The sequence below is a fragment of the Bos grunniens genome, chromosome 3, assembly GCF_055505025.1.
Source record: "Bos grunniens cultivar Pamir isolate PY7600 chromosome 3, Bosgru_T2T1.0, whole genome shotgun sequence".
In the NCBI taxonomy this organism is placed as follows: Eukaryota; Metazoa; Chordata; class Mammalia; order Artiodactyla; family Bovidae; genus Bos; species Bos grunniens.
The window spans coordinates 97,702,138-97,721,687 of record NC_141167.1 but is presented as its reverse complement, the minus strand read 5'-3'; the positions used below and the strand labels follow the sequence as shown (position 1 = coordinate 97,721,687).

Genomic DNA, 19,550 nt, shown 5'->3' with positions numbered 1-19,550 from the left:
CGGAGGAGCCTGGTGGGCTGCAGTCCATGGGGTCACTAAGAGTCGGGCACGACTGAGCAACTTCCCTTTCACCTTTCACTTTCATGCACTGGAGACGGCAATGGCAACCCACTCCAGTGTTCTTGCCTGGAGAATCCCAGGGACAGGGGAGCCTGCTGGGCTGCCGTCTATGGGGTCGCACAGAGTCGGACACGACTGAAGTGACTTAGCAGCATATATACACCTACATAGAAATGTATATATGTATGTGTGCAAAACTGAATCACTTCTATACAGCAGCCATTAACACAACATTGTGTTAATATATGTGTGTGTGTGTATATATATATATATATATATATACACACACACAGTCATTTTTAAAAATTCCTCTATTATGGTTCATAATAGTGAGACAGGCCTGGGACCTGGGACACTTTGCTGCACTGTGGCAATGCTTGCACCTGGACACACCTCTCCTCAAGAAATAAAATACAAAGGAACTATACAGGACTAGGGGTTCTGTCCTGGGGCAAAAATAACTGGGGTTCAGCTGGGGCAAATTCTGGATCCAAAAGATACAAAGAAATAAAAAAAAAACTGCCACTTTTGAAGAGCCTTGAGGAAAAGTTGGGGGTGGGGAGCATGCCCCCTGCACACAATATCACCAAAAGGGTGGGCACAGCACCTAAGCCACCCCTTAAACCCGACCCCTGGACACACCCTACCCTCACCCCATAGAAGGAACAAGCTTGCCCCCCCAGCAGGGGAACGAGCAAGCAAAGGAACATATTGTTTGTCCTCGTTCCCCTTTGCCGCAGCAGGGACCCCAATAAAGCCTTGCTTGAATTTCTCATCTGGCCTCTAGTCAATTTCTATTGATTGGGAAAGGCCAAGAACCCTGTTTGGTAGCAACAGGATATTGAATATAGTTCTCTGTGCTCTACAATAGGACCGTGTTGTTTATCCTTTCTATATATAAAGACTTAACATCTGCTAACCAGTTATCCTCCCCCTCTTCCTTCCATCTTGGCAACCACCAGTCTGTTGAGAAGTTTTCTGTGTTGTCTTAAGACACTCAGGATTATCCTAAGAGTCCTGAGGCTCCTCCACTGGATGGTTTCACAGAAGAGAGTGACGTGGTCAGTTTTTATGTTGGATGGATAACTGGCAAAACTACCGAGAATGAATTTCACGGATAATGACTCTGAGGCAGGGAGGCCTGAACCAGGCTGGGTTACCAGGGAGGTAGACAACACCTTCGGGAGGTGTCTGGGAGGTGAAACCCATAAGATTGAATGATAGGCTGGAGGGAGAGTAAGGGAAGGGCACTGAGATCCCTGGCTTCAGGAAGTGGGTACGTGGGGTGCTCACTCAGGCCTTGCCCAAAGCAGCGTCTGTTCTGCCTCAGGCTGGCCTCAGCTGCCCTGTGTGTTCCCTTTGTTAACACTACATAAATCAAGCCTTTATTTCTTACCTACATTCTTGAAGTAGCCTTTTAATCTTTTCCAATCCATTCTACACATCGCTGCCAAAGTAATCTTCCAGGGACAGTTGAACAAGAATCTTCAGTGGTTTCCCACTGTATACTGAATAACCTCCACATTCTATAGTCTGACTACCCATATTTGTTGTTGAGGGGCATGGGGAGAGGGGGCAGGTATGGAGACAAGCTCCTTGTTCTTAAAGAGTTAATTTTCCAGAGACAGTGAGACATGTGACATGCAGTTAAATGTCACATGGCCTCTGGAAGGGGAAGGAAGGCAGTCTCCTATAGGTGACCCAAGGCAACCCATTGTTTTTCCAGTTGTATCCTCCATTCTCCCCCGCATCTGCTCTTTCCACACTGGTCTCCTTGCTGCCTGAAAATGACTCCCCTCTCTCACCTCTGTATCTTTCCTGTCTCTATCACCTCTGCCTGGCATATATTCCCCCACGTTTCTACCTGTTGAAGTCCTACCCATCTGTCAACATTAAGCCCCAGTGCAAGGGCTCTGTGGAGTACCCTACCCAGAGAGGACCCTCCAAAAGCATTTTACCTTTCTAAGGGCACTTGGTACATTTTACTGTGCACAGAACTCACCATGTCTCATATTTTATTACTTCCACTAGACTGAGAGCAGAGATGCAAAACCAGAAGCCTTAGGTGTCAGTCCAGCCCACAGATATGTTTTGATATTTTGAACTCTTTTTTAAAATCAAAATTAATGTATTGAAAATTATAACCTATATCAAACATACAGAAAAGTATAGAAGATAATGTTATGTATACTCGAGACCTAGCGCCAAAAATGAACAGATTGCCTTCAACCCCTCACCGCCCATTTTTAAGAAATAAGCTATTACACATAAAATTTGAGCACTAACCCACACTGGTCCCATTCCCAGAACTGGTCTTCACACTGTTTTTAAAATTTAGAATAAGTTGACAATATTTAGAAATCAAAAGATTTCACATAAAAAATGAGGAACCTTTGCTTTCCTTGAAGAGTCAGAAGATCTGGTGACTTGGGGTATATTCCCACTTGAGTAATGGGAAGGGGGGCTCTGTGACTGCTGCCCCCCCGAGACAAAGTATGTGCTCCCTGCACACCACATTCCTCACCACTCCCTGAGGCCTCTTAGCTCTTGCCTGCCTCATTTACACATGGTACCTGGCTCCTGCAGGCATGTGAGTTTGCCATCTTTATGTAAGATCTTTGAAGTCAAAAGCTTTTTATTACTGGAACTGAACCACAACTTGCTGGATGACCTTGAGCAAGTTATTGACCTCTCTGTCTCCATTTCCTCATATATCAGGCTAGGATAATAAGCCTACCTACTTTTGGATGTTGACTGAGTATTATTATATATACATATGGGACTTCCCAGGTGGCACTAGTGGTAAAGAACCTGCCTGCCAATGCAGGAGATGCAAGAGATGCAGGTTTGATCCCTGAGTTGGAAAGATTCACTGGAGGAGGGAATGGCAAGCCACCTCAGTATTTTGCCTAGAGAATCCTATGGACAGAGAAGCCTGGTGTGCTATGGTTCCTAGGTCCATAAAGAGTCCAACATGACTGGAGCGACTTAGCAGGCACAGGTGGTGCTAGTGGTGCAGGACCTGCCTGCCAGTGCAGGAGACATAAGAGATGAGGGTTCGATCCTTGGGTTGGGAAGATCCCCTGGAGGAGGAAGTGGCAACCCGCTCCAGTATTCTTGCCTGGGAAATCCCACAGACAGAGGACCCTGGCGGGCTACAGTTCATGGGTCTGCAAAAAGTCAGGACTGAACAACTGAGCACACACACACTCATATAAAGTGTGTTAGAACCATACTTCATTCATAATTTTGCTGGTTGAGGTTCGCATTCTTTTATCCAAAACCCTCAGGGCTAGATATATTTTGGAATTCAGATTTCTTTTGGATTTTAACAAGGTAATAAGGGTACGTATCATATATTACAGTACACCCCAGCAAGATCCAGGTTAGCACCTTGTCATCAAACACACTGAAATTTCTGCAGAAAAAAACCTGGAGTACACATGAAGTGTGATCCAGACCTAAATTGCTCCATCCATTCTGGGGTGGGCCAGGCTGCCTACAAGCATTTAGGCCTTCAGGGAGAAGGTAGGTCTCAATCCCAGAGCTCCCAGATTTTGACTGTTTGGGGGATATTTGGGATTTCTTAGGAGAAATTGTGAGGTTGGGTTTTGTCATTGTCCTCATCTGTTTGTTAATAAGGTAATTGAGAATATAGTAGTTGTCCTGCAGTTTCCACCACAGCTGTCGGGTCTGCCTTCCTCCAGCCCCTTTAGGTCCTTTGTTGCTTTTCTGCCCCTCCTTCCCCAGGCCAGTCACCCTCCTGCCAGCTCCACCTCGGCCCTCTGAGGCTTGCCTCCTCAAGCTTGGGGGGGCAGTCTAAACTACCTAATCTCCCCTGGCAAACCCTTCTCACCTGGCGGACCTGAATCCTCTCTGCCCTCCCTCCTCCTCCTCTCTGCCAGCCCCACCCCGCCTGCCCCCACCACTACTCAGCTTCTTCCCGCTGCCTGGACCCGCTCACTCACTTCCTGCCTAAGTCCCATCTCCCTCCTCCAAGACCTAGCTGCGGTCCCACCTCGTCCTTGAGGCTTTTCCCAGTAACTTCTGTTCAGCTCCGTTCTCCAGACTCAGTATCCAGAGCACTTAAGCTGGTGGCTGAGCACGTAGCTGGCTTTCGTTCACTCATTCGGCCGTACCCCACGCAGTCACCCAGGTGTGTGTCGGGGTGGGCGGGCGGGGAAGGGAGTGGTGCTGCGGGGCGGTTTCCTTCTTCCCTCCGGGTCTCTGCTGCCCCCGTGCGGTGCTTCCCCTGTAGTGCACCTAGGGCTCCTGTGCACGAGCTCGGACCACCCCGCGCGGGTGTCAGGGAGCCCAGTGTCATTAAGGACGCAGCTTCGTTGGTCAAAGCATTCCCAGGTCTTTATGCTTATTCAGTAGAGACCAACAGCCGGGCAGATCCGCTCTCCTCTTTCTTCTCTCACACCAGCTTGCCCTTTGGTGACAATGCCACCGCCCTCCCCTGGGAGAACAGCTCTGGCGGGTTTATGTTTGTGGGATTTCACTAGACTAAAAACGGCTGGAGGGAACTTTTGTCTCAGACTCCACCACCCTCCTTTCCTTCCTTCCTTATCGGCATAAACATATGAGGGTTTGCATATCACGAGGCTGGACAGAGGCTGCCTCTTGTGTTTTGTGTACTGGAGGAAGCGGGTGTTCCATCTCTCACTTTGTCTCACCCCTGGGACCATTTACTGATCTCCCAGGGCTAATCCTCTGTCCCTTGTTTTTTTTAATTTTTTTCCCCTTTGGGGTTTTGAAGGTGATGAAACCTGTTCCTCCGGGCCAGAGTGCTTTTCCCCTTTTCCCCTTAAGAGTGAATACTTAAACAATCTCCTTCGCATCAAATTCAACTGAATTCATAATCTGTAAATTCCCTGGGTAAGAGAGAGGCCATGTTGGTGTTGGGTGTGACTCTTGTAGCTGTGGCTCACAAAGACAGGCGACCCCTGGAGTAGAAGAGACAGCCCCACCTCCCCGCCCCCGCCCCCTTGCCCCCACCCCCCACCCTCCCCGGGCCACCTCCTCTCCTGCTTCGGGTCGCACGGTCCTTGTTGGTCTGACAGGGTCTCTTTTGACTGCCTGTCCTCCAGTCAGTTAATGAACATGTCATCATTTAAGTCCCCAAACATGTCTCGATTGGCCTCCCTTCCTCGGGGACCCTGAGAAGGATGAGAGGGCTAGTGGTTAGGGAGCGATGGAGGGAAGGGAAAGAGGCTGAGGAGGAGAGAGGGAAGGGGAGAGAGGAGGCAGGGTGAGGGAGAGATGGGGAGGAGGAAGGAGAAGCAGGAGGAGCAGGAGCTAAATCTGGAGGAGCTAAATCTCTACTTTTGCACCGAGTGGGAGAGACATTTTCAGGGACATTCACATCTGTTCCCTTTACTTGCCTAGGAACCCGTCATGTGGCTTCACTGTGATTTGAAAGAACGTTGGATTATTGACTTCTGAGTTACCGGAGTGGCCAACACACGCATCCATCCACGTGTGTTCTAGGGACCTTCAAGGACACTGGCACTGGCAGTGAGGCTGGCTGCACCTCTGCCTCTCCCTCTCCTCCTGGCTGACGAGGGTAGGAAAACCTCCCAGATTCCATGAGGGGCTCTCCTCAGTCCTCCTCTCCTCAAACACCTGCACAGGACCAGGCAAGAAGGAGGTGACCCAAGAGATCTGGGCTCTCCCAAGAGTCAATACTCCATGTCCAGAGCTCCCGCTGCACCCTGGCAGCTCATTCACCAGCAAGAGACACAATTCAGTGGCAGATAAGGGTTTTCAAGTTTTTCTGGGTTAAATGTCCTGGTCTCTCACTAGTTAGTGTGATTGTGAACATGTTTCCTTATTCATAAAAGGGAATAGCCAGTCATCCCTACCTCGTAGGTTTCTGGTGAGGGTTAAATAAGTGAGTCATTCAGTAGATGCCTAAAACATAGTAAGTCCTCGTCAATCCCATTGTCCACTTCCCCAGCACTCTGCCCAACCCAGTCCCATGCTGCTTCTCTGAATAGGAAAGGCTGATATCTGGAAATGGAGGGGAAAACAAAAGAGACTGTTTTCACATAAACCACGGCTTCCTCCAGATTAGTCATGAAAACGTTGATCATTTTTATTGAGCTACATGAAGGAATATGAACTTTTAAAAGAAATGCTTCCACATTTAACAAAGAAAGTGGGACTAAGAGGCAAAACTCGAAGTTACAAGAAGCCCAAATAACTCAGAATCTGCCACTGAGATTTTGGTGCCAGCAGCTGCAGCAAATCACCTTGTCTGTCCCCTGGAGGCGGGTAGGGAAGAAAGCTCCCACTTGGGCCATTGACAGACACAGTTTCTGGTGGCGGAAGGCAGATAGTAAGGTGAGCATCTTCTAAAAGGGAGGCAGGAGGACCCAGGCTTGTGTCCGTATTACTTTCTGTATGAAGCCTCAAGGGGAGCCCTCGATAGACATCTACTAACTAATGTCCACGTTCCCATCATTGTCACTCCCAGGTCAGTGAATCTTTGTTTTCAGGGTCTCTTTGTGCTGTTTCACCAGGGAGCCAATCCACTCCTTGGTTTTCTGCTTGGCTTCCTCCCAAGTGTAGAGGGGCTCATACCCCAGATCTCGCTGAGCTTTCTTATAGGAGAAGGTGAACACGCTGTTGGAAAGAGTCACTAGGTGGCGGTTGAAGCAAGGGTTATATTTGTAAATTGGACTGAGCAGGAAGCTCACTATTTCCAGCAGGAAGGCAAGCCAGTACTGCAGAGAAATAGGAAGGCTCATCCGGGAATCCAGGCAGAAGCCCCATTCTTTGCTCAAAGTGTAATTGAGGTCATCGTAGCTTTGGTGTGGCGTGTCGTCTGAGATGTAGTAGAACTGTCCTTGGATGTTCGGGACCTTTTTGGGGTCCCTCAGGGCCCTCAAGGCCAGAATGTGGGCCCAGGCCACATTGCCAACATAGACTGGGTTGACTCTTGAGAACTTGCAGTGATTGGTCAGGATGCCGTTGTTATTCAAGGCTCCGTGCATGTAGGCAGAGAGGAATGGGCTCCCCTCCCCGTAGATGTACATGGGCCTCAGGGCACAAGTGTACAAGGTGCCACCATTTTTCAGAGCCCACCCATTAGCTCCCAGCACAGCCTTCTCAGCAAGCTTCTTGCTGTATGGGTATGGAGAGGACCATGCCGATTCATGATGCTCTTCTTCATGGCCGTCTCGGATGATCTCCCTGTAGGAGTTGGGCCCAGCCACTTCTATGGTGCTGGTGTGGATAAAGACCGGTACGCTGGCCTGGACACAGGCCTCCAACAGCAGCTGGGTACCTGCCCGAAGGAAGCACACCGTCAGTGTCAGGACACAGCCCAGGCCCAGCCCTGCCACGGACCGTGTCTGCGCCTCGTCCTGAAGTGCAGTGGCTATTACATGTGAGCAGTGCATTATCTCTGGCTAAGATCCAACCATGCTAAAGCCGTAGGACAAAAGGGAAAATGAAAAGATGAAAGGAGAACAAGACTTGGGTTCTGGACCGCAAGCATTTGGATTTCATGGACTTTGGGGATTTACATGGAACATGTTTGTACTTTTAATGTTGGAAAAGAACGAGTTGCCACTTTATATTTTGCACAGTAACGAGATTTTAAAACGATCATTTGTCATCTCCAGCACCTCATTAAAGGTGGGCTGAAATGAAAAAGTGAAAGTGCTAGTTGCTCAGTCGTGTCTGACTCTGCGACCCCATGGATTGTAGTCTGCCGGGCTCCTCTGTCCATGGAATTCTCCAGGCAAGAATACTGGAGTGGGTGCCATTTTCTTCTCCAGGGGATCTTCCCGACTCAGGGATGAACCTGGGTTTCCTGCATTGCAGGTGGCTTCTTTACCGTCTGAGCCACCAGGGAAGTCCTAAAGACAGCTGTTGTAAACTTAAAAAAATTAGGAGGCCATACTCTTAGAATAGGGACAACTCTGGTCCATAGGAGGACAGTTGAAGGACTCACATCTCTCTCTCTCACACACACACACACACACACACACACACACACACACACACACACAGAGTTGTATGTAAGTAATGTGAACGTGCACGCTAAGCTGTTTCAGTTGTGTCCAACTCTTTGTGATCCTATGGACTGTAGCCCACCAGCCTCCCTATCCAGGGGATACTCCAGGAAAGATGCAAGTAATATATACTCTTAAATATAAATTGAATTGTTGGTATTTTCTTATCTTTTTTTTTTTTTTGAAGACCAATAAAAAATTGTCACAAGGACTTTTTGTCACTGAGCAAATGAACGGTGAGGAGAAGCTGGAGATCCGGACTGTGTTTCTGATTTTGCTTCTTGCAAAGGCCACTTCTAATTCTGTCTATGACTCCTTTTACCGAGGAATGAAAAACTGAGGTGGTAAACCTTTTCTCAATACTAGTCTTCTGGAGCCTGGCAATGGCTTTGTATGTTGAGCCTGGTGAAGAACCAGAAAGGAGTGCGCCCTCTGCTGGTAATATCTGTCATGGGAGGATCTTGTAGAATTCCTTAACCTGGGGAGAATTTTAGCTCCTAGAGGTAACCCAGAGTCTTCCCTACAGGAAAGAAATGATTTCCTGGAAAAAACATCACTTTGGAGTGGTATTTAAAAAAAAAACCCTCTTAATATCTTTGTGCAATTTGATTTTCAGGAAAGACAGCCTCGTTAAAAACATTTAAATCTAAAAGCAGAGATATTTCAGAGCTAATGGTAAAGAATCTCCTGCCAATGCAGGAGGCGAAGGAGACACAGATTTGATTCCTGGGTCGGGAGGATCCCCTGGAGAAGGAAATGGCAACCCACTCCAGTATTCTTGCCTAGAGAACCCCATGGACAGAGGAGCCTGGTGGGCTGTGGTCCATGGGGCCAGAGTCGGACACGACGGAGCCACTGAGCATGCACTCACGTGAACTGCACAAGAAGAAATGACCGCAATTGTGAAGCATTTTCTAAACCAGAGAGTGATACAGTGATCCTAGTTTTAGTCGATGGAGGCCTCCAACTCTTCCCAGGGATTTCAAATCCCCAATGCTGGGAGCTGTGGAGAGTAGGAAATTATGGAGTAGGGGAGCTGAAAACTCAAGACCGGTTAGCACTCTCTTGGCAGTGTGGGGGTAACCAGGGGCATGGCTAAGGCAAAACTAGAAAGGGTCTTTTTTGAGACTGTGATTTTAGGCCAGAGACGCAAAAGCAAAGAGTTGCTTTAGAAAAAGAGTCTCTGTGTAGACTAATTCTGGTGGGCAGGGTGTGGAAGGCAGATGCGCTGGGGGTTGGGGTGCTGTGGTCCTAGAGAGACTGGCCTCCAGGGATCAGAGGAGGATACTACACAGCAAGCCAATAAGGGATTTCAGCTAATTCCTTGAGCGAAGTGTCTAGGTTTTAAGTCGATTGGAAAGTCACAGTTCAGAGAGAGCCAGGAAGCATTTAAGGGATAAGGATCTTAAGATGCTATACTTTGGACACCTGGCTAGGAGCTACTCTTCAATAATAGACCTGGTGGGACTTCCCTGGTGGTCCACTTCTAAAGCAGGAGGCCATGGGTTTGATCCCCGGATAGGGAACTAAGATTCCATATGCCATGTGGCACACCCCCAAAAATGAACAACAACAACAACAACAAAAGACCTGGTAGTGAGCTGAAGCTGAAGCTCCAATACTCTCATGACCTGATGCAAAGAGGTGACTCATTGGAAAAGACCCTTATTCTGCAAAGATAGAGGGCAGGAGGAGAAGGGGGTGACAGAGGATAAGATGGTTGGATAGCATCATTGACTCAGTGGACATGAGTTCGAGCAAACTCTGGGAAACAGTGGACAGGGAGACCTGGCATGCTGCAGTCCACAGGGTTGCAAAGAGTCAGACACAACTGAGCAACTGCACAAATGAACTGAAGAGATGGTATTATGGATAATGTAAAACTAGTCTTCTTAAGAAGATACTACAGGAAGACCAGAGCTGGCTAATTCTGTACTGCCAGACCACTGTGAACCAGCTTTGGTAGTTTTCTTGTGAGGAACTCTTCTTGGGGATGAGCAGAAATTCTCTCAACGTTCTCACTACCCTTATAATCCTTCCTTTGCAGGAAGTCTTGCCTGAAGGAAACCAGCCCAGAGCTGTGGCCCATTACTCCTGACCTGGGAGCATCTTATATCACAAAGCTGTTAGTTAGTTCTTGGCTGTCCTGTGACCCCCAGCTTATAACCACACAGAAGGGCTAACGTGATGACCAAGGAAACACTTTTAAGTTCTGGTTCCAATGCAGTGGAGGCAGGAGGTGGTTGGAGAACAAGAGTTTGAGGTTGGAGTTGAGTCAACACTTGATTGGACCAGCAGAAACGTTTTTGTGGCCTTTGGACTTACCGAGGTGTGGGTTTAAATTCTAGCCTGTTCACTCCTCTCCACAGGGCCTTAGACAAGTTATTTAGCCTGTCTCAGCCCCAGTTTCCTCATCTAAAAAACTGAGGATGATGGCTATGAGTCTGTTGATTGGAAGAAAGTATGTGAAAGTGTTAGTCGTTCAGTCGTATCTGACTGTTTGCGACCCCACAGTCTATAGCCCACCAGGCTCCTCTGTCCAAGGAATTCTCCAGGCAAGAATACTGGAGTGGGTTGCCATTTCCTCCTCCAAGGGATCTTCCTGACCCAGGGATCGAACCAGGGTCTCCCAAGTTGTAGGCAGATTATTTACTCTCCAATCCACCAGGAATCTCTGTTGGTGGTGATGAGCAAAAATGCTTGGTGTCCACCCAACAGGTGTTCACCAGGCGCCCCCTCCCTTATCCTGGCCTCCCTTATCACTGGCCCACCTCCCTCCAGCTCCTCCCAGGATCCTGTACCTTTCACATTGACGTTCATGATGGTCTCTCGCGGGACAGCATTCCTGACGTCAATGACAGAGGCGGTGTGGATGACCACTGAGGTGCCCTGGCAGGCCCCCTTCAGGCACTGCTCATCCAGAATGTCTCCTTCCAGCAGGGTCAGCTTGATCTTGCTCTGGAGCTCTGTGTGAACAGGAGGCAGGTCACTGGAAAGCTCTCTGCATCTGAAAGTTTCCTGATAAAGGTGGCATTTTACCTAGGTCTTCAAGGACAGGTAGACTGAGGGGAAGGAGAGATCGGGAGGAGAGGTGAACAGCCCATGGAAGGAGCAAGTCAACAAGGGCATAGCAATCAGAATGTGCAGCATTTCTTGAGAAACAGCAAATATCTATTTCCATCCCATCTCCTTCCAAAAACATAAAAAAGAGAGTTTGAGCTATGAGGAGTCATGAGTACCTGGAACACGAAACTGTGAAAGAGACTCATGCGGCATGTATAAAATTCATTAAGGAAAGAATTTGCATTTAATTCAAATTAAATGCAATGGGGAATCGGGTATGGATTTGGAATTAAAGGAGAAATGTAAGCAAGAATTGTGGTGTAGGAAGCAAACCCCTGCTGCAGTATTATAAAGCGGATCAAGGTGGGGGGTGGCTAAGAAAAAGCAAGGTGATTGAGGGATTAATCGGGCCATGGCACCACAGTTTACATGACGAGGACTGGAACCAGGGATCCAGCAGAGGGAGTTGAGAAGAGAAGAAGTACAGAAGGTTTGACTTTCAGACCTTACCTTCCAGGTCCTGGTTCTTACTGGAGACGGGCTGAGAGGAAGAGTCAAAGGCAGCCCGAGTTTTTTCCTCTTGAGTGATTAAGAGCATGGTGGTGCTTTTTAACAGGAATTTAGAATGAGCCCCAATGCTGAATTTAACTGCAAGAGCTCTTATTAGATATCATCAAAAGCAGATATCAGTGCTGAAAATGAGCTAGCCACCAAGGGACTAACATTCTGACTATCTTAGCCAAGGGTCACAGAGATGTCATCAGGGTCTCCGGCTCCTCTGAAGCCCAGGGAGGTGGCACAACATCATCACCTCAGATTAGTGTGGTCGCTCAGCTGAGTCCTACTCTGTGCGACCCCACAGACTGTAGCCGGCCAGGCTCCTCTATCCATGGGATTCTCCAGGCAAGAATACTCGAGTGGGTAGCCTTTCCTTTCTCCAAGGAATCTTCCCAACCCGGTGGTCGAACCCGGGTCTCCTGCATTGCAGCCAGGTTCTTTACTGTCTGAACTACCAGGGAAGGCCCACCTTAGATTAGCCCATGAAATAAATGCCACACAAAGAGCTTGGATAAGTACCCTGCACTTATTTTGTGCTATTTATTTCACATATGACTTTCAGCTTTCTAATTTCCTTCCCCAGCCATCTCATGAGACAGGGATTCCAATTTCCACTTTACAGGCAAGGCCATACAGGCTCAGAGGAATAGTCTTAAGTCACACTTCTAATGAAGGCTCCAGCCTGCCCACCTGCCTTCAAGCCTTGCTTGCTGTCCCATCACCCACTTGCAGGACAGCAGATCAGTTCAGGATCAGTCAATTTAAATGAAATGGGCAATGGAGGCCAGAGAACAGTGAGAGAGAAATCCAGAGTGAAAAGTCTCCTGCATTGCAGGTAGATTTTTTTTTACCACGGAGCCACCAGAGGAGCCAGCCAGACAGCCTGAGTTCAAATCCAGTTTTTCCATTTTCCAGGTGTGGGACCTTGAACAAGTTAATTAACCTCTGCTACATCTGGTCTGTATGTTTGTGTCCCCTCAGATCCATTGTTGAAATCCTAATGTGATGGTGTTAGGAGTTAGGGGCCTTTGGGAGGTTATTAGTTCGTGAAGGTAGAGACCTCATAGATTGAATTTCCTTCTTCGGTTACAACTTGGTAAAACCATCTGCTCTCCTTTAAGCCTGTTTGAGATTAGCTCCGCCCCAGCCCCTTCCACTCCCAAAAGGCCACAGAATGGGACAAAGGCAGAGGAGTTAGCTGGAGAGCAGAATTTTCTGATTGTGTCTCCACCTCTGCCCTGCCTGTCCCTTCCCCTTCCTCTCTTTCAAGGCTGACTTCAGCAGACTGGCTCAAAGGCCAAGCGAGGGAAGACCGCTCACCCATTAGTCTGCAGGGATGCAGAGTGACAAGCAGAGGGCGCTGTAGATGCCTCAGCTGGAACCCCTAGCTCCCTCCTCCTCCAAGCCTCTGTGGGCTTGGCCAGTGTTTTGCATAGACTGAATATGCAGTGTAAGCTTACCTGTTGTGAGCGGGGTTGGAGGGAGCCCTAGAGAGAAGCTACTAGACAGACTAGCAGTTGAGAGCACAGATACTGCAGCCAGACCGTGCATGACTCTTTGCAACCCTATGGACTGTTGCCTCCAGGCTCCTATATCCATGGAATTCTCCAGGCAAGAATACTGGACTGGGTTGCCATGACCTCCTCCAGGGGGCCTCCCCGACCCAGGGATCGAACTGGTGTCTCCTGAGGTGGAACCTTGAACAAATTAGTTAACCTCTGCTATGTCTGCATGTTTCTGTCCCCTCAGAGCCATCGTTGAAATCCTAATTTGATGGTGTTATGAGTTAGGGGCATGTGGGAGGTTATTAGATCATGAAGGGAGAGCACGGATAGGATTAATGTTCTTATAGAAAAGACCCCAGAGAGATCCCTCATGCCTTCCACTGAGAGAGGGCACAGCAAGATGGTGCAGCTATGAACCAGCAAGAGACCTCTGACCAGAACTTGACCCTGCCTGAATTTTGGACTTCTAGACTTCAGATGGCTCAGTGGATAAATAATTCACCTGCAATGCCGGAGACACAGGGAGTGCAGGTTCGATCCCCGGGTTGGAAAGATCCCCTGGAGGAGGAAATGGCAACCCACTCCAGTATTCTTGCCTGGAAAATCCCATGGGACAGAGAAGCCTAGCGGGCTACAGTCCATGGGGTCACAGAGTTGGACATGACTGAGCGACTAAGCGCACACACACACAGACTTCAGAACTGTGACCCATACATTTCAAATTATAAGATACCCAGCCTGCAGTATTTTGTTACAGCAGCCTGAATTGACTGGATTCTTCTATGCCTGTATTCTCATAAAAAAAAAGAAAAAAATAAACTGAAGCTCTGTTACCCATCCCAGAGAGAGGGTTGTGATGAGGAGCGAATGAGTTGACACACGTAAGACGCTGGGCACAGCGCCTGGCACAAAAGGGACCCTGTAAGTATTCTCTATCGTTATCTTGACAGAGGCCCCTGCCCACCCACCACAGCACCTGACTTATTCACCTTGGGAGCTGTTCCGCTAGGTTGAGCATCACTCTCTCTGGGCATAAGTCATCAGCCTGCATATATTGCTGGGATGTAGGGATTACCAAAGGTTGGTGTTAATCATTTGTGAATTTTTTTAAAAAAATCAAAGACACTGTTGAAGCAGAGGGTAGAGGAAACAGACATTTGCAGAGGTCGGGGAGGGGAAAGGAGAAGAGAGTGATGGGCAGGGGCCAGGAGAGTGAGCTGGGGAGGAGGACTTTAAGTGGGGACGGGGGTCCTGGGCAGCCAGGGCCTGTGTGTAGATGGCCAATCCACCGGGGCTGGGGAGGGGAGACAGGGAGTTGGTTTGGGGGCACACAGGCGGGAAATGGGAGAGACTGAAGACTCACTTTGTCAAGAGTTGGCCCTCGGGCCATTGACTGGGGCTCGTCTGAGCTCTGCTCCCCATCGATCCCAGAGACTTTGACAAGTCGCTTTACCTTTGCGGACTTCAATTCCTCATTGTCCAGGCGGGTGTTACCCTCTCCTGCCTTCCTCACAAGGATATTTTGAGGATCCGGGAGCAAAGCAGATTGGAAAATACACTATAAATCAAGCGTTTGCCTTGGCACTATGGGCAGCAATCAGGAAAGAGAGCCATGAGCTGCTTTAGCAGATTCTGTAGTCATGTCCTTGTGATGATGAGGAGAGAGGCAAATAGTACAAAGAGACGCACAGGGAATCCCCTCGAGGTGTGTCTCCATTCAGGCTGCCTCTAGTTCTCTTTCTGGCTTCTTTGTTGCATGCCTGTGCATCCTCTCCTCCCCCCTCTTTCTGGCTCCTTCTCTAATTCCCTCTCTCTCTCATTCACACACACACACGCTCACAGAGACACACACACACTCACACACTTCACCCCCTCTTCCTTCTATTTCACCTTCAACAGAGATGCTCAGTGAAGCCACAGAAACATAAGGGCAATCAAGAAGCTCTGGAACTCACTGGTGGCATCTCCAGGTTAACAGCACTGGCTCACTCTTTGCAGACGGTACACAACAAGTAACAAGTTGAAACACTGAAGACTCGTGGACAGGGAGAAAACTGAAACATGATTTTCTAGATGAGAAGAACAGACTCTAAGTGTCTGGTCCACCGCCCACCCTCTCACCCTGGGCTGGGGCCCCTGACCCATCTGGGACTGCACCATGTATTACCCTACCCCGTCTTCTGACACTACTTGTGATTACACCATGGTATTACTCCATCTGTGATCTTCCTCTCTGATAACAGGATTAGCCTTGATTTGGCTACCATTTTCCTTAAGCTGCTAGACAAGAACCCCCTCCCCCACACCCACATAAGTCTTCAAAGGGAGCTACACGCCCATGACTCAGCTTCAGTTCAGTTCCGTCGCTCAGTCATGTCCGACTCTTTGTGACCCCATGAATCGCAGCACGCCAGGCCTCCCTGTCCATCACCAGCTCCCGGAGTTCACTCGCTTACTTACTAGAAAATTCCTCCCGAACTTCTGGTCTGAAGACTTTGTCTAGCACCCGGATTTCCTGCAGATCCTTCTCCTCCACCAACAGGCAGATGATCCTCTGGCCCAGAAAGCCTCCTCCTCCGGTCACGAGGCAGCTCCACCCTGCCATGGCCAAATCTGAGCACTGAGAAACGCTCACCAGGAACCAGAAAGCACTGGGGGGCAGTTTGGGCGAGAGGACGATGCTGGAGAGATCCACAAAGAGTTCAAGTGATTCCGTGCTCATAAAGATACACTGTGTTCCTTCTATTCCATTTTTGCAAAAATCCCTTGTGCCCACCTCCCAGGAGTAGCAGAAAGAAAGTGAAAAAGCTCTAACCGGTCAGATTGTGGCAAGCCAGATGAAAGCACCCAGGTTCTGATCTCCAGATCTCCAAAAGACGGGACTGGAGAGAGCTTTATATGCTGCTGCCTCTGACTCAGCCCACTCAGCCTTGAATTCTTACAGTGTACACATTGCTCACATCTCCTCACTTCCTCTCCAAGCAGTAGTGACCTTTACCTTGTAGCCCTCATTCCTCTAAGGCATAGGAGGAGAGAGCAAGCTTCGAGGCCACAGCGCGATAAAGATTCTTGATTCTACCCTCAACAGGGCTCCTGGCAGTCAGTGTCTGCTGCCTGGGATCCACCGTCTGTGAACTTAAACGGGACGGGGCGAAATCTCCAGCACTGTGAACTGTTGCCTCATGCAGCAAAGACATCTGGAGGGCGTGGGGGTGAGGTGGATCCACGGTAGCCTGTTGTCTCCTCTGTCAGAGTGTTCTTTGAAGTGTTGCTGTTTTGCAGAGTTTAGAGTTTAGAAATTTGCAGTGATGGAAGCTCCAATCACTAAATTCGGTGGAAGGCAATTTTCTTTCCCACCCAACATATCTGGATCCTCAGTTTCTTTCCCCCTGCAGAGCTCTGGGTTTCTGGAGGAAAAGCACCGTTGAAGGGAAGCTATCTGGTGATAACTGTCTAGTTCTATGACCTGTACAACGTGAGTAGGTATATGGCTGTTAGCATAACTATTTCCACCTTGGTCCCTTACAGTTTCTCCTGTCCTTTCACTAACCCTACCCAGGACTGTACAGTGAACCACTTCTCTGTTATCAAGGGTTTTTTTTTTTTTTTTTAAAGATATTAGTTGTTGTTGTTATTTGGTCACTAAATGGTGTCCGACTCTTTGTGAACCCATGGACTATAGCCCAACAGTCAATGAAGATTCTCCAAGCAAGAATGCTGGACTGGGTTGCCATTTCCTTCTCCAGGGGATCTTCCTGACCCAGGGATAGAACCTGGGTTTCTTGTGTCTCCTGCATTGGCAGAAGGATTCTTTACTGCTGAGTCACCTGGGAAACGCAATAGATACTGCTTAATAACTGTTAGGGCCAAATGGCCTCTAGGCTCTGTTAGTCCCAAACGACAATGAAACTATTTGTATTCCTGGCACCCATGAAACTAGTTACCCTTTCATAAATACTAATTTAGGAATGTATGTCTTGTATGCAGGAGTTCCTAGCACCTACCTCATACCCTAGGTTAGTTATAAAATTGTCCCCATGGCCCCTCAGCAATGCTGAGTACGTGTGTGAATGCTTGTGGGTCATTGTCCACCAAACCCTACTCTGTAAGTTACACTCTGATAAACTGATCCAACGATTACATGGAGCTGCCTGCTTCACTTTTCCTTCCCAAGATGTCTTCTCAATTTGATGGGCATGCCTCCAACAGTAGCGGTCTGTAGCTGTGGGCCATAGTAGCTTTTATTATGAATGTTTGCACTCAACCCACATTTGGTTTGCAAAAACACTCTCAGTAGATTCTTGAACGGATGATACTTACATGGTTCAGAAGCCTATACCCCAGAGATGTCCAAATACCACTGCCATCAGCATCTCAAGATACTGTCAAAAGATTGAGGTGTAATTTACGTGCCTTAAAATGTCCAGATCTTAAACGTTAGTTCAACGAACCATTGCAATTATGTACAGCTATGTAAGAAACCACCCAAAACAAGATCTAGAATGTTTTTTTTTCCCTGCAAAAAATTCTTTCCTGCCCATTTTCAGTCAATTCCCACCCTTCCAACCTACCCCAGAAACAACTACAGTCTGGTATTTAGTGGATAGATATTCTCCTAACTTTTCTTCTAAAGCCTTCATCATTCTGGATGTATATTTAAATATAGAATTCATCTAAAATCAAGTTTTATACACTGCATACAGGAAATTTTACTATTGTATTCCTCTACTGTCTATTTTCTCTCATCAATATCTCATTTTAATTATTTGCTTGCTTTTATGTACTTTGTGTTTAATTTATACTTTTCAAGTTTCTTGTGGTCGAAGATTAGATACTTGATTTCTTCTTTTTGACAATGGGCATTTGCATTTAAAGCTACAAATTTCTGTTTAAGCACCATATTACCTGCAACCAACAATGTTTTTTTTTTGGTGGGGCACACATTGAAGGCATGTGGATCTTAGTTCCCGGACCAGAGACTGAAGCTGCAGACTACCGTGGAAGCACAGGGTCTTAACCACTGGGCCACCAGGGAAGTCCCTTAGCAGTTTTGTTACCATTCAGGTAAAAATATTTTCTGACTTACCTGTGGTTTCTTCCTTAATGCATGAGTTATTCCTAAGCATGTTGTTAAATGTCAGAAACCAGAGATTTTCTAGATAATGTTATCAATTTCTAATTTAATACTATAGTGGGCAGAGAATATAGTCCATATGATTTTGATTTTCAGATATTTATTGACAGTTGTTTGGTGGCTCAGTACAAATGGTCTGTCTTAGTGAAACGCCACAAGCACTTGAAAAGAATTCTTTAAATTGCCAACAGTTGCAGAGAGTGATGCTTTATAGGAGTGGGTTTGACACCCTCCTTCAGGTCTCCCCCTCTTCCTGCGTTGTGGACATCCTCCTCTTGTCACTTGGGACTTGCTCCCAATGCCTCAAACGCCCTTGCTTGGGAAAGGCACTGAGCTACAGCGTCTTCTTCTCTGAGCACTAACTAAAGGCCCTCGGTCTCACTGAGACCTGTGGCGCCTATCTGAGGTCATCAAGATGCCTCGTACAGCTTTGCCTGCTGTGGGGATGCTGTAAGTGGGCATTTATACCTCCTATCCCCTCCAAGGCTGGGGCTGAAGAGCTAATTCCCCCAGCTCTTGGAAATGTTGGAGGCTGGTAGATTTCATCTAGTTTCTCTCTGAGGATTGCCTTCAGCCAAAGAACCAGTGGAACAAGAGTTCAGAGTCGATGAGTGGAATTGATAAACCGTGTAGACGGTGAGAGATAAAGGGGAAGGCAGACGGGGGCCAGAACATTACTTTTGTTTTGTTTTCAGACATCTTTGCTGTAAAACAAATTTACATGACATAAAATTAACTTATTTTAAGTGTACAATTCGACTATTTTAAGTAAAATTATGAACTTGTATAACCATCACCATAGTCCTGTTTTGGAACATTTCTGGGTTTGTGTATGTGCGTGCGTGTGTGTACTAAGTTGCTTCAGTCGTGCCCAACTTTTTGCAACCCTATGGTCTATAACCTGCCAGGCTCCTCTGTCCATGGGATTTCCCAGGCAAGAATACTGGGGCGGGTTGTCATGTCCTCTTCCAGGGGACCTTCCTGACCCAGGGATGGAACTTGAGTTTCTTACGTCTCCTGCATTGGCAGGTGGGTTCTTTACCACTCGTGTCACCTGGGAAGGCCTGGAACATTTCTATCCCCACTAAAAGATCTCCTGTACCCATTAGCAGCAACTCCTCATTCACGCTCCCCAGCTATGTGAAAGTCCCTCAGTCACGTTCAACTCTTTGTGACGCCATGGAGTATACGGTCCGTAGAATT

At 47.8% G+C, this 19,550-nt stretch overlaps 1 protein-coding gene across 4 annotated transcripts; it reads right to left on the bottom strand.

The window, feature by feature from the left end:
- Nucleotides 1-6,135: 6,135 nt before the first annotated feature.
- Nucleotides 6,136-16,084, bottom strand: LOC147376194 (3 beta-hydroxysteroid dehydrogenase/Delta 5-->4-isomerase). 4 transcript variants are annotated; one of them, XM_086392144.1, is made up of 4 exons: nt 16,029-16,084; nt 15,674-15,894; nt 10,889-11,053; nt 6,136-7,354 (listed from the first exon to the last, which is right to left on the bottom strand). In XM_086392144.1, exons 2-4 carry the CDS (start codon nt 15,816-15,818, stop codon nt 6,543-6,545), a joined length of 1,122 nt encoding a protein of 373 aa, XP_086248270.1. In that variant the 5' UTR covers nt 15,819-15,894; nt 16,029-16,084; the 3' UTR covers nt 6,136-6,542. The 4 variants fall into 4 exon arrangements, with proteins under 4 accessions (XP_086248270.1, XP_086248269.1, XP_086248272.1 ...); XM_086392143.1 differs by having other exon boundaries at nt 15,674-16,084; XM_086392146.1 differs by lacking the exons at nt 15,674-15,894; nt 16,029-16,084 and adding an exon at nt 15,169-15,282.
- Between the last annotated feature and the right edge of the window lie 3,466 nt (nt 16,085-19,550).

Excerpts from the sequence above, each read along its gene's own strand:
- LOC147376194 (XM_086392143.1), bottom strand. The coding sequence starts at position 15,935 with ATGAGCACGGAATCACTTGAACTCTTTGTGGATCTCTCCAGCATCGTC. Across the intron at positions 11,054-15,673 it reads AGTTCGGGAGGAATTTTCTA|AGCTCCAGAGCAAGATCAAG; the intron begins GTAAGTAAGCGA and ends CTGTTCACACAG. Across the intron at positions 7,355-10,888 it reads CATGAACGTCAATGTGAAAG|GTACCCAGCTGCTGTTGGAG; the intron begins GTACAGGATCCT and ends TCCTTCGGGCAG.